We start from the raw sequence: 15278 nt of genomic DNA on the forward strand, positions 1-15278 counted from the left end.
TGAGCCGAAGATAACACAGGCATCTACACAGAAAACAGCTTAAATACAGAGCTACCAATTATTAATACCAGTCTAATATGAACACATTAAACATAACACAAACTCATATTTCCAATGGACGCACACATGAAAAGAAATGTCCATTAGGCATCTATTATAGCAGGTGAAGTCCAGCAGTCCTCTCCTCATCTGTATTTACCCCTCAGTGCTGTATTTGGGGGCCTACTCAGTGCAGGCACACCGATGGCACATGCACAGTGCATGATCAGGCACAGGTGATAGGGGGAGGAGACATGCACAGTGAGAGCACATGTACAGTGCATGATCAAGCACAGGAGATAGTAGGAGGAGAAATGTGCAGAGGCATGGCCTTTTTTACAGTATACATTAGAGAAACAGACAGAGAAGTCCTCAGGAGTAGACTCTACTATAGGCCAGCTGCGGTAAGTGTGCTTACAACGGCTTTGTGATGCGTTTGCACCTCAAGTATTGCCTCACAGCTCTGTTACTGTATTAACTTTTTTTTACAGTGTAAAAACACAATCCTTGTGTCTTTTTCAAAGCAGCATCAAGATGCAATATGATCTTCCGGTACATTTTTGTAAAGTGTAATTTTTTTGTCTTTCTCTGATCCGTGTGACCTTTCCGATCCGTCTAGGTATCCGCTTGTTGGACGGCTCTGTCACCGATGCCATGGAGGCCACAGCTCTGACCTTCAACACCCATTTCATCGACATCTACGTCTGCAGTTGGGGCCCGCCGGACGACGGCGCCAAGATGGACGGGCCGTACGGCCTGACAGCGCGCGCCCTTCGGCTGGGAACTCACAAGGCACGGCGTTCATCTCCGGGTTCACACCGCTGTCTGTCACATGTAAAGCAACATAAACATGTAAAGCAACATAAACCCAACATTGGGTTTATGTTGATGGATTTAAATACACACCTATTTATTTTCAAGAGTTTACAAAGTGGATGTTCATACCATGTGTTTCAGATTAGAGAGGGATTTAGAAATCGGTCCAATTAAAACTTGGTTATACATAAGTTATCCTTCCACCAGTCTCTCGCCAATTGCGTGAGCTTGTTTGGGTGTTTTGAGAAACAATCCTTTTGTGTTGATTCATTCCAAGTAATGGATGGATTACGGAGCGGACATACTGGGAACTGGCCCAGGGGCCAAGAGGTTCAAAGGGTCCCAACGCCTCCCTGAAGTCCCTGAGTTAGTTATTATCATTTCTCAGTTGAACGTCAAAAGTCATCTTACGTGTCTGAGCCCAGAGGCCCGTCTTATTATCCGTCCATGTTTTTAATGTATTCCTAATCTGACCCCTGACATGTTTCCATTTTTTTGTTTTCAGCCTTTGCGATATGTGCTTTGTAGCTTTAGTTGACTTAAGTTCAAATCTGTGCTTGGAAATTTATTGCTATATGAAATAGTAGCGCTCCCACATTTTTTCACTCACATGGTGCTGAAATTAAAGGGGACATATCATGAAAAACTCCCTTTTTCAGTGCTTGTGCACATCCATCTGGGTATCTGGAGTTCCTACCAACCCACAAACTCTGAAATAAGACAACCCAGTCAGTTTTTTTGTGGGCTGTCTAGATCAGAAAACATGTGATTTAACAAGCTTCAGATTTGGCTCCCCTTTCTATGTCACATACAGGCTCATTAGAATATACCGCCCACAGCTTGAGAACTACCTTTGTAAAGGTGCACAATATTTTTCATCAGAGCAGCTTTTTCAGTAGGGCTTCTTAAAGAGACAGGCACTAAAATGGAGCGTTTCAGACAGAGGGTAAATACAGATATATTCAGATAGACAGTATGAGGAAAATTATGTGTTTTTTGAACATTAAAGCTGCAGTTTGCTGTATGTTTTTGGCATCATTGGACAAAAAATCCATAATAACCTTTCAGTATATTGTAATTCAAGTGTTCTGAGAGAAAACTAGACTTCTGCTCCTCCTCATGGCTCTGTTTTCAGGCTTTAAAAAAATCTAGTCCGTAACGGGAGACTTTGACCAATCACAGGTCATTTCAGAGAGAGAGAGTGTTCCTATTGGCTGTGATCCGGTCATGTGACCGGTACTTGGCGTTCCTACAACAGATTTTACAATGGCTGCCACGTCACAAACTTTCTCATTTTACAGCTAAACCGTGCACTACAAGATGATTCTGAAAACATTTGAGGAGAGAAATGGGCAATAACGTAACAGCATATTGATTCATATTTAATCAGCGCTGCCTAGTTTGACCGTTTGGTCGGAGTTCGCGAGTTATTGACAGCCGGCTCTCATAGACAGCAGACCTCAGATCAGCTCTGACTGCATGTTTTCCTCCGGTCTGTGAAATTTTGCAGATGCCGTTAGGAGCACCGGAGGACACGGAGCCACATGATTTTTTTCAGGTTACCTGTTTTATGTACTACTGTCACGATATAGCGACTGTTTTATAAAAATAACTTTTTTTAATCATATTTGCTCCAATCTCGCCTACTTTAGCTTTAAATGATGTAAATATGTTCTATTAGAAACCTAAAATACAAATATGAACCTGAAAATGAGCATCATATGTCCCCTTTAACAGATTTCCGCGTATCGAATCAATTATAAGTAGAGACTTTTTAAAAATTCTCTTTTAATTTATATTGTGGATTTTTTTTCCTTCACTAAGGAATCCTGTTTTGCCTCCCTATGATTGAGCCCTATGTAAATATATACAGTGTGATATATATATATTATCATATGTGATATTTGAAATGCTCTGCTGTCCGCTAGATGGAAACATTCTTTATGTAATCCACTTTCCACTTGCTCTTTCACTCTGACGTCCCTCTGTTTGTGTTCTCAGGGTCGAGGTGGGAAGGGCAGCATCTTTGTGTGGGCGGCAGGTAATGGTGGAATGCAGCGTGACCACTGCGGTGCAGATGGCTATGTTAACTCCATCTACAACATAGCCATCGGCGCTGTCTCTCAAACAGGGAAGCCCGCCTACTTCGGCGAGCCCTGCCCCGGTGTGATGGCCGTCACTCTGACAGGGGCCGGCGTGGGAGGCTCGCTACCTCTGGTTAGTGTGCATGTACCGCCTAACACATCTAACAACAGTGTTTATCATTAATGAGTGCGTATATGTGTGTGTGTGTCTGAGTGTGTGCCAGCAGCCCTGCTCTTTGGCTCCTGTGAGCTGTGAGAAGCCTGTTAAAGAGCAGCGATGGGTGTGATATTTATAGAGGCCTGCCAAATGACCTAGGTGACTGCTGGGCGCGCACACACGCACACGGAGACACACAGAAGCAAACGAGTGTTAATTGGAGGTAAAGCATGGCTGTAGTGGCTGAGAAAAGGGAGAGGAAGAAGCCGAGGTGTTGATGGCGGAGGTAACAGTGAAAAAAAGCCAGGATGAAACGCAGTGCCAGCTCCAGGGCTACAGAAACAAGACAGCCAGAAACAGACAATTTCTGTCAGTGTGATATCACCTCTGTCTGCCGGGAAGCCTGCCCTTTACCACCTCACATTACGAGGTGGTCAGACTAGACACCAGTTGTTTTTCTTTTAATTATTATCACTGTAAAACTGTGTTGACGTGTTCTAATGACTGATGCGGTAGCTGCTACAGTGTGGGAACTCTATTTGCCCAATTTGCTGCAAAGCTGCGTTCTTTTTCCAAAAACCTCCAACACACACCAATGTGAAGTAGATCGGATGAGCGGTTTCTTGAGATGTATGAATTACAGAGAGATTCCTGACTTTCTAGTTAGATGTACTGATATGACATCCTCATATCTTGTAAACATATTTGGTTTGTTGTCTCTCCAGGTCACCGTGACCACCATTGGTGATGGCTGTGTCACACACTTTCCAGGAACATCCAGTGCTGCTCCGATCGCTGCGGGGATTCTGGCTCTTACTTTAGAAGTAAAGTGAGTGTCTCTCTGCCCACCAGTTACACTGCAACAATACATGTAATACCTTATTGATTTTTGTAGGGACTCAGTGTGCTGCTCAAGGACACTTCAGCAATGTGTGTGCTGCTTACTGTCTGAGGGACTTCAGTCCACAGCCCTGTTGTGTTGAGTGATGGGCCCTATTGGTATTGTCAGTGTTATTTCTTCTCATATTTAAGACCACATTCCCTATACCCCCCCCCCTCCGCTTCCCTTACAGATAGGTTGTTGCTATTTTCACCCCATGTCTCTCTTTAACACCTTGTCTTTCTCTTTTCTGAAGATGTTAGAAGAAGGAATCTTCCCATCAGCCCTTTTCTTTTCTGCCTTCAATAGGCGCTGCTGCGAGAAAATCTGAAATCTTCAGCTCTGTTTGTTCTGGAAGCACAGTAACTTCCTCCTCTTTCTGTTGTAAATCAATCCAGCAGGTTGATTATTTCACTTTTCAGTTAATCTGTTGATTATTCTGCGATTATCAATTCATTGTTTTCTGTATAAAATGTTCCCCAGGGCCTTAGGAGATGTCTTCACATAGATTGTTTTGTCCAACTGACCGTTCTAAACCTAAAAAGACAATGTGAGAGAGACAATATTTTATAATGTTGCTTTATACAGTATATGGCTTAAACGATCACTCTATCAAATTATTGAAGAGTTGAAGAAGTTGCCCTTTCACATGTAGCACACAACAGGAGATTGTCCGTTTCAGACTCCTTCTCACCTGGAAATACTCCCTTTGATTTAGGCGAGGAGTGGTGCCCGGGTAGAGTGTGCAGGAGGCATAACATAACACGGATTACACCGTGGTTACGTAGCCGGTTTGTAATTTGGTCATAAACAACCGAGTCTCTTGCTGTTCCTTGAATTCATCTGACGATTTCGGCGTCGGCCCTCACCGACAGAAGTTCCCGGATCTTGCCATCTCTCCAGTTAGACATTTTCGTTGGCGTCTTCGTGTAAATGACTCTTCTTCTTCTTCACCACCTGATTTCTTACGGTTTTGCATCTAACCGCCAGATAATTGGTCACACAGAACCATCTGAGAAGCCGTCATTGGAGACTGTTTGGAAAAGGGCAGGCACTTTCAAAAAATACTTGGCAGGTGATTGGATGAACCATCTGTCAATCAAACTCTTGCCGAAGCCAGTCGGGAGAAGAGCAAAAATATCTTTTCCATCTTTCAATGAAGAAATACTCTCCAGTTCTGATATAACTGATGCTATTACAGCATCTACGCGAACCCCTTCAGAGGCCGCCATTGTTGTTTAGAATAAACAGTCGCCTCTCTCCGTGTCGTCACTCACACCTAAGCCATGCCCGTAGATGCCAGTAGCTACTTGCTTGCCGGACACAAACGCATTACTTGAAGCCTGACAAGATGGATTTTCTTGTGATATGTGATCCCGCGATTCTTGTGTGATGTTGTGACACCGCGAGAATCCGGCTGCCGTGCAAGGTAATTTTGCACCAGCAGCATGATAGAAACGTCATCATGCCCACTCGCTCGCTGTGAATTCTCTGGACAATGAGAAGCTCTGTTGGGCTCAACCGGACATTACACAGACTTTGTACTGTGGAGCTGGAAGGGCAAAGTCCGTTTAATGTCCGGTCCGAATGATTCGAACATTTGAGTTCTCACATACATCCCTAATGTCAGGCTAATTTCTAGATAAAGTACGTTCAGGGTTGCAGTGCATGTGTGAACGTGGCTTCACTCCCTCCTTCGGTGTAGATTATCTTTAGCTCCTTTCTTTCTGTGTCTGTCTAAATCTGCAAATATATCTCCTCGCCCTTTATTCTTCTCTCCCTCCTTTTGTCTCGTCTGCCACTTCCTACCATTTCCCAAGCCCCCTTTTTCTTCATCCCTCTTAACTCGCCAGCTGTCGGTGTGGCCTCGGGCCTGGTGTTTTGTGGCGGTATCAGCGGCGTCTACGCCTCCTTCATGTTATGGATGGTACTAGAGGCCGGCTTTACTGCTCCAGCTGTCATGCCGCGGCGTCTCAGTCTCAGTCGCTTGGCTGTAAAATGGAGCGCGGGTCCCCTGGGCGAGGCGACTCCCAGGACATTACTGTTAAAGGCTTTGTCGTGACCCGCTGCTACCGACTAAACTATATATCACCTCGCTCGCTCAGATCGGCAGCATTCTGCTCACGTCTTTATGGAGCTGGCTTCTCTCTCTCTGTCTGTATATCTTTCTGGGTCTCTCTCTCTCTCTCTTCCTCTGTTTCTCACACTTGCTCATTCTGTGTCTCACTCTTTCTCCCCACATTTCACACAAACACACTCGCTCGTATATTCTGCCTTACTCTCTCTCACTCACGCAAACCTTTTTTCCTCTGATCCCCATTCATCAGAAACAACCTGCCTCATATCCAGTATATCCACAAGCACCTAAACAATCACACATGCATTTAATATATATATATATACATATATATATATATACATCTTTGGCATTACAATTTAATCCCTCTGCCAATCACTCCTTTATCTCTTCATGCAACTACACTCTTCAGCTTTTTAATGCAAAATGCTCAAACTTTTCCAGCAATCTTTTGCATTATCTTTGTTAATTAATCAAAAAAAAGGGAGCAGATTGGAAAAATGCACTTACTACATGTTAATAAAATTGCACAGACGTGGAAACGAATCATATTTGTCACTCCTGATATGATATGAAGGTTCTCCGCTGGGAATAGTTGATATCGCGGCGTACATGCGGATACAAAATGGCAGAGAGCCTAAACGGGCGTACAGTGTTTTTATCATCTGTGTTATCAGGATACCCCCTCAGTGTGTCACTGTCTATCTGTCTCTCTGACACTATGTTGGCCTGTCTGTCGGTGTTTCCATCTGTCTCCATCCATCCGTCTCGACGCCTGTCCAACAAACCATCAGGGTAGATCAATTCTTCGCTCGTCTTTCTGTCTCCGACTATTTGTTTGTTCACTTCATCACCGTGTCAGCCTCTCTGTCACTTTATGTTGTCTTTCATCCATTCATTCATCCGGTCTGTCCGTTCGCTCGGAGGAAGCTGAACATTTGGATTTTTACTGTGTTTATTCTACCTCATGTTCTGGGATTTTTTCATGTTTCTGCTTAGTTTATTTGGGCTGTCTGGACAGATGGATTGTCTCCTCCTTCACCTCACTCACACTGTGCAGTGATCAGGTGAACTCTTTTGGGGCAAGTCCTTTCATTCAGTCACACAGCAGCAGTAAAAAAAACGTATGAATAACCTTTTAACCTCCGTTAACCTGTTGGTCAATTCATCCATTTAGTGAGAAGAGACATCAAAGTCATCCACTCTGGCTCCAGTGCTCCATGATAACTCCATTTGCATTAGCCAAATTAAAATAATTTGTCTTTGTCAATACAGGTTGTTAATGGATTGTATTGTATGGCCTCTCAGTTCTTAAAATGTAAAAAAATATGATAGATTATAAAGCAGTGGTTTATATTTGGATCTAATAAAGGTGAACGTGATATTATTTTGTACATAGTCCCATACAAAACTGCCAAATTAAGGTAAGGGGTTATTTTTCAAGTATTTAACACTCTTTTCCACATGAGCAGTAGGCAAATATGCTTGCTTTATGCAAATGTATGTATATAATTATTACTGGAAATCAATTAACAACACCAAACAATGACAAAGATTGTCCAGAAACCCTCACAGGTACTGCATTTACCCCTTTGAAAATGGCCATGCCAGTTTTTCCTCGCCAAAAAGAAGCGTAAGATTGGAGCGTTATTTAGCCTCCTTCGTGACAAGCTAGTATGACATGGTTGACTATTTTTTACTAAAATGTAAAATCTATGTCGTACCAATGGATTCTTTAGGTTTTCTAGTTTCATTTGATACCATTATCTTCACTCTAGCTTTAAAACTGAGCCCGCTACAACCTAAAATTCACAAGTTGCGTTATCACGTTAAAGAAATTAGTGGCATTACAACAAATTTGCGTTAACGTGTTATTTTCGCGTTAACTTTGACAGCCCTAATTCTTATATATTAATATTTATATATATTAAGTTATCTACAAAATATGACAATTTCAGCTTGGGGCTATGAACAGCATAAAAAGTCATGTAGTGTTTTTCAACACAAACAAAAAAATCTGTTATAATGTATAATAATCATTGACTCCCTTCTCCGTCTTTCTGCCGGTGTCCGTCCACTGAATGAGGAAGAGAAATAATGTATAAAACATTCTCTGTGGGGAGTTAAGGAGTAATCAGCCAGTGATCTCAGTGGGGAGAGCACATGGAAGAGTGAATCCACTTGGTCTAATTGGTCTTAACTTAAACACTCACGTGCCAGATGTGCGTGCACGCATGCACACACACACACACACACACACACACACACACACAAACACACACACGATCTCAGTGCTCCTGCTGTGGGATGTTTTTCATTTAGAACGCATTGAAGGTCACACAGGCATGCATGACCTCCCACAAAAACATATAGAGCTTGACTCTATGACTTATATGTGATGATACAGATATTAACATAACTGTGAGACTCCCTTTGGCATTTTCTAGGATGCCTTTTACATTAGCTAATCTAGCCCCCGTGTAAGGATTCAATAGGTTTCTGTTGTTGTCCGTAAGTTCCCTTCTTTATCTTTAACAGTTTTCTGTTTTCATACTTTGCAGTACCTAACTTATCCTCTGAAAAACTGAATTTTTTTTATTTTTTTACAAATTTATAGCAGCTTTAACCAGGCTATCAAGGGTTACTTGGTAGCTATTGGCTAATGCAACACATCTAACTATAAAACACAGAATCTCTGTCTGTCTGTATGTCCCTCGCATATCCCGAGAACCGTCCATACGAACTATTTCACAAATGGCTGGTGTATTGCTGGGGACCCAAATGACGTATAGTGTCGAAGTTGGTGCATGCGACATGGACATGGACATGCGACACTTTCAATATTAATAAATCATGAATAAGTGATCGCTGCTCTGTGCGGCAGCTGGGGGTGGGACTTCAGGGTCGTGTCTAGAAGGTAACTCACAATTTGCGAAAATCACAAGATGGTTAAGTTAGGCATTAAGAGCTCTCAGACCAAGTCGAGCATGTCGTCCGCAGCAGGGCTTCACAGGCTGCGGTTCATTGACTGCAGGTAACAACGTTACAACCAAAATTTTCTTCACTTCCCTAGAGTCAAAAAGCGGTGGGTTGATCTCGACAACGCTTCCAGGGTCCAAGCAATTGCCCCCCTCCAAACGGCCACGCTATGAACGGGCACTGCACTAATCAGTATAAAACAGCATGCATTCACCTCCTCAAAGTCAAAAGATGTAAAGGAAAAAGTAACATATTTTTATGTCAACTGGAAAATATCTACTGTAGACATCATCAAAATGACAAAAAATATACAATTGTTTTGCCCATAGTGGGGTGGGGTGCACAATACACAAAAAACGCGTACATGCATACACAAACAAGTACAATACAGTACGTTCAAAGGCAATGAACACACTCCACATTACAATATACAGTATTGGTGAACAAGAAGTCATACATACAGATATGACAGATACAGAAACACATGCACACCTGTTGTACTGTACATACACAGGGATTTATATATAGTATAAGTACACAATTTGTCGTACAAGCACACACACACATATGAACATTCAACATCTATATTGATCTCTCACAAGAACTCATTCATCTTTATGTTATAAGCCCATACACACACACACACACACATAAATACAGACATACAGATCCAAACTGCCCAGCGTACAAACACACACACACACACACACACACACACGCGGGTGCTTGTGTACACGTGTACTCATTAACCACAGGAATCGGGGCTACGCCGGTGGAGTGTATTTAAAGGAGATTGCAGGCATGCAGTTATTGGACTTGGCCTAATTGATAAACCCATTAGTAACACTTGTTCAGATAACATGGGAGGAATCTCAGTCTGCTCACAGTCACTCCAAATGGGTTCACTTAGGCTTAGAGTGCAGCACATTAAGAGAAGATTACAGAGCGATGTGGAGCGAGGAGCGTCTTACCAGTCCATGCCTCGCTACTGTGAGATTAATAGAGACGAGCTAAGGACGGAGACGGCGAGAACATCGGACGCTGACACTCCACAGGGTGGGGACACACTGTATGTGTGTGTGTGTGTAGTTGAGCAGCAGTTGGTGTTCTGTGTGTCTGCATCATTTTTTGTATGTACGTGCATCTATGTGTGTTTTTGGCAGTTATGACACAGTGGGTGATATGCCATCTTGTGTGACTGTGTGTGTGTGTGTGTTTCTTTGCTTCTAGTGTGTGTTTGTCTCTATACAGTATGTGGGTGTCTCTGTGAATGCAGATCCACATGTGTGTCAGTTTCTCTGCCTTTCAACTAAAGCTGCGATGTGGCTTCGTTAGAAGATCTTAACGCGAAGTGTCCAAGCAGAAGATGTGCTTCCCGGGATGAGACAGTGGGGTTTAAACTGCTGCTTGTTTTGTACCAACACATTACACCCTGCTGACTAACAAGCCTGACTGTTAGTGATATCTCCTTCAGTTTCTGTTAAAATAAAAAAAGATGAACAGGAAAATGGGACATGCTGAGCATTCAGTAAAGTGAGCATTAGGGTCGACGTAAATGCATCAATCTCTTCTGACTGCAAATATGGCCATGATACGCGATGGAGTGAAGACTATTACTGATGTTAGAGCTGAAGCTGATGATGGCTCATATCTGATGATACTCCTCGTGTTTAAAGTAGTTCTTTTCAAGCCACAAAATTGCAAATATCCAGAGATGAACTGATCCAACTTTTTCTCCCACAATATTTCCAACCCAATCTCTGGTACTGATCCGATACCAGTGCTCTTTTTACCAAAATGTAAAATCTGTAAATCTCTCATTAAGTGTCAAACTCATTAAGATGTGCGTAAGCTAACGTGAGGCTGTAACTAGAGATTACTTCTTAACTGTAGGTGAAGACGCTGGTACATCGACATGCCACTGGCTAGCTCACGGCCGTCGCTCTGCACTGCGCTCATATGGCGGTTACAGCTGGTAACGCCGTCCTGACCGTTGGTGCCTTTGCGGAAGCGTGGTGCCCACCTTCCGGTTCGCCCCAGGTTAACACTGTTATCTCTGTCGGCACCGTTGCCGTTGTTTTCATTGTTAGCACCGTTAGCTGCAAGCCGCTGGCTCAGCCATTGCCATGTTGAGAGCCGTGCGGAGGCAATAGAAATGCTCCCAATCTCGCATTTAGCACCTTTAAAGGTCCCATATTGTATTTTTTTTTTATTATAAAGCAGGTTGCAGTGCTATATAAATACTGTGAAATTATCAAAATGCTCAATCCATGGAGAAATACACACAGCCCGTATTCAGAAACTGCGCCTTTGAAACAATCTGTCAGGATTTCTGTCCATTTGTGATGTCACAAATCTACAATATTTAGACAATTTTACAGTTTTAAACGTTCACATTCTAAATGTGTCCCAGTTTATTTCCAGTTGCAGTGTATGTGAATGACATAAACTGACAGGAAGTAAACATGGACCCGAGCTGTTGCCTGACAACGCAATTCCGTTGCATTCTGTGTAAATGTGCCAAAACTGAGCGTTTCAGACATAGGGTAAATACAGGCATATTCAGGCAGACAGTATGAGGACAATAAAGTTATTTTTATTAACATTACAGCATGTAAACATGTTTTAGTCAAAATGTAAAAGACAAAAATGAAACTGAAAATTAGCACATTATGGGACCTTTAATGAAGTAATAATTGTAACCCAAACCATCCCTAACCCCAATCCTAACCCGTAACGATATTACATCAAACCTTGACCACAGGGTTCTCACGTCGTAAAATAATTCACGTCATAATTGTTTGATTTTTAACTGTTTCGGAATGCACTGACAAATAATGCCGTCGTGCCGATGGGAGAAGTTACAAACAACATTTTGGCATTTTTGGAATTATTGAATCTAACGGATGGATCCCTACAAATATTATTGGTTCCTTCTACAGTATATACTTATAATGCTCCAGTGAAACTCTTACGGTAAAAATTGTAAGAAAAATACATTTTGATATTCAATCCAAAAGTCCCATTATAATCAAATTGAAATAGTACCGATGTATAATGAAATCAACTTGTCATCAAATCAACAGAACCTCACCTAAAACTAGAAGTAGGTGACACTGACCGGATATCTGATTTGCAAAAGGCAATTACTGGAAAACTGACTGATCCTATGTTACGTATTTTCATCTTTTTTTTACTACTTACAGCATATAAAAATGCAGCATATTATATTCAAAAGAAGTATGTGGCTTGTGCTCCCTGCAGAATTCCATTTTCGATGGTTGTTTACCAGAAAAAAAAGGTTGTGTGATGCTTCTAAATGATCGGGAGCTGACAGTGTTTTCCTCTGAGTCCTGATCTCAATCCTCTCTCTCTTTTCACCCCTCCATCTTTCTGTCCCCTCGATTGCCCATCTTTTGCGAGTCTCTCCCCTGGGCTGGACACTTTGTCCTTGCGCTCCCTGCCTCCTCCTCCTCCTCGTCCTCCTCCTCGTCCTCCTCCTCCTCCTCCTCCTCCTCCTCCTCTCTGCTTGGGCCTAGTGTGAGTGATAAATTATTCGTGGGCATGCTCTGAGGGCCCAGGGCTGCTCATTCCTGCACACAGAGGACTAGCATTGATCCGGCCTGTGGTTCAACTTAATTGGAAACCCAGTTACACCAGCTACAGACACACTCCGACACACACAAACACAGCGCACACACACACACACAGATGCACGGACGTGCACTTCCAGACATGCCGTCTACTGTAAAGCCGCATTAATACACACACATATGCGCCATTGTACAGTAATACACCCGTGTATAGGTGCGTGGATATTACAAATGTCAACATAATTATACAACACACACACACGCTATCCCCACATGCATTCATGCATTAAAGTGTTACAGAATTAACATCTGCCTAAGTATCAGCTACAGTATGTATGTGTTATGATTTTGCACGTAGACACACTGCAGTACATCATACAGTATTGTGCATACACGTTTCCTATGCAGGGATACACAGCTACACACACTCCCACATTAAAACTCACAGAAGTGCCTGATCTGACACACAGATGGACACAAACCTCTGCATACACACACTCGCACAAGCGCACGCACACACACTTTATAGTCACTAAGCCCGCATTCTAAGCAGCACTAAAGAGGAGTAACAGTCCACAGTGGAGCAATATGGAGGCCCAGGGTTATCGATTGGACTGAGACACTGACTATCATACAGCTAATAGATTACATCAGACACATCGGAGCGGCCCAGTCAATGAGGCCTGATCCTATTAACTGGGGATTTGTAAACAGTTGTGTGCTCACTGTGACGGCTGCTGTGCTGCTTTGTGAGCCTTGGCGAGGAGGATGAAGGCTGTAAGGGGTCTGGAGGAGGCTCATATATCGTTGCACTCGGCGCCCAATCTCCTATCAGCTGCAGCCCGGTCGTGTTCATGGGTGCACCGGACAACATGCTGTCATTGTATTGTCTTTGTAACAGTGATGTCAGTTGCTGTCCGTACTTCAGAGGTTTAAGGTTTACTTGTAGTGTTATTTCTTGCATGCATGAGTTGAACGTTTGTCATGTCAGTGTCGCATTACTGTATTTTAGGTTTTGCTTATTGTGAGTCACCTGACGGCCACAGGAAGAAATCAGCGCAGTGTTTTTTAAGATACATTTCAGTTTAAAGGCTTGGTCAGACCAGCAATTAAAACAGCCCAATTTTGGAGGGAAATCCATTCATTTGAATGGAATCAATGTGGTCAATGGATTTGGTTGCAGATGTGAAGTAAATCACATAATTTTGGACCAAAATATTGGTATCGGAAGCATTCTGGTTTCCGTTTGTAGTCCGAGTACTATTGATCAATCACATTAGAGCAGGCTCTGGTTGCATGCAGGTTAACAGTCTGTGTGGAGAGCAAAAGAGGCGGAACGCATTGGCGGAAATGCAATCTTGGTACCCATCAGCTATCGTCAGATGACATTTAGCTTCTTTCTTTTATTTATTTGTATCCAGATATCTGTTTATAGAGATGAGATGAGACGTTGTCTCTCAACTCCAACTTTATTCTCGCGTCTCAAGTTGCTAATCGGACTGTAAACCAGGGCTGGGAAATATATTGATTTTATATCGATATTGTGATATCGTCTCAGATTTTGGATATCATAGTATGGCACAACTGTTGTCTTTTCCTGGTTTTGAAGGCTGCATTACAGTAAAGTGATGTAATATTCTGAATTTACCAGACTGTTCTAGCTGTGATATTATTTGCCTTTACCCACTTAGTCTTTATATCCACATTACTGATGATTTATCTATCAAAAATCTAATTATGTAAATATTTTGTGAAAGCACAGATGGTCAACCCAATATCGATATTGAGGTATTTGGTCCAAAATATTGTGATGATTTGATTTTCTCCATATCACCCAGCCCTACTGTGAACAATGAGCAGCGCATTGAAAGAGGAAGTTATTCCGATATCCGCTGGCTACACCAGAACCCCCGAAATATTGCCCCTTGGCCCCAAGAAGCTAAATCGTCACCAGGCTGATAGCCGAAGGGTTCCGAGATTGACCTTTGGTAAACTTTGACTTGTGAATTCAGGGCATTGACTAATAGCAAACCATCTTGACATTGCCGACCTTTGAGGGAATTAGGTTGTTTTCACAACAGATATTTTTGTAGGAAAAGCACAGGTTACTAATAACATTAACGAAGACTCTACTCTAATCAACTGTTCCAGTAGGCTGTGACAGTGTTACAGTGAGTCAGTACGCACAATACCAGGACCCTAAAACTGAAGCAGCTAAATGGAATTCAGCACACATGCTTTTTCTAGGAAAAACATACTGTATGTGCTGAATTCCACTCCCATTTCCAGTCATTTAGGTCTAATATTTAAGACTTGTGTATTTTTATTACATTTACAAATTTTCATCCATTTAGATCACACAGCTTTAACAAAATCAAACTAATAAAGTTTATATTTCAACATCAATAAATCAAATTTGTTTGAAATTCTTAAGAACCAGGTTTATTCAATATCAATAAAGTCTATTTTAGTCTACATATCTTGCATAAACTCTACTGTATTGCCTGTTTAGCAACCGAGCTAGATCTCAAGCTTGGAGCTTGGAAAGCTATTGCGGCTTGCTCTCAGCAGCATGTTCCCGGCTAGCTAGCATGTTAATGGTTAGCTCACCAGCTACAGTACAACCATTTACCAGCTACAGCTTTGGTACCCT

At 42.3% G+C, this 15278-nt stretch overlaps 1 protein-coding gene across 1 annotated transcript in view; it reads left to right on the top strand.

Annotated features, from left to right (window-relative positions):
• Positions 1-15278, top strand: part of LOC119496990 (furin-like protease kpc-1) — a 204572-nt gene that overhangs the window by 120255 nt on the left and 69039 nt on the right. Inside the window, 3 exon segments of the mRNA XM_037784701.1 lie at positions 659-831; positions 2857-3072; positions 3822-3925. Of these exon segments, the coding sequence (XP_037640629.1) occupies positions 659-831; positions 2857-3072; positions 3822-3925 (493 nt within the window).

This window comes from Sebastes umbrosus, chromosome 11 (assembly GCF_015220745.1).
Source record: "Sebastes umbrosus isolate fSebUmb1 chromosome 11, fSebUmb1.pri, whole genome shotgun sequence".
NCBI classification, from domain to species: Eukaryota; Metazoa; Chordata; class Actinopteri; order Perciformes; family Sebastidae; genus Sebastes; species Sebastes umbrosus.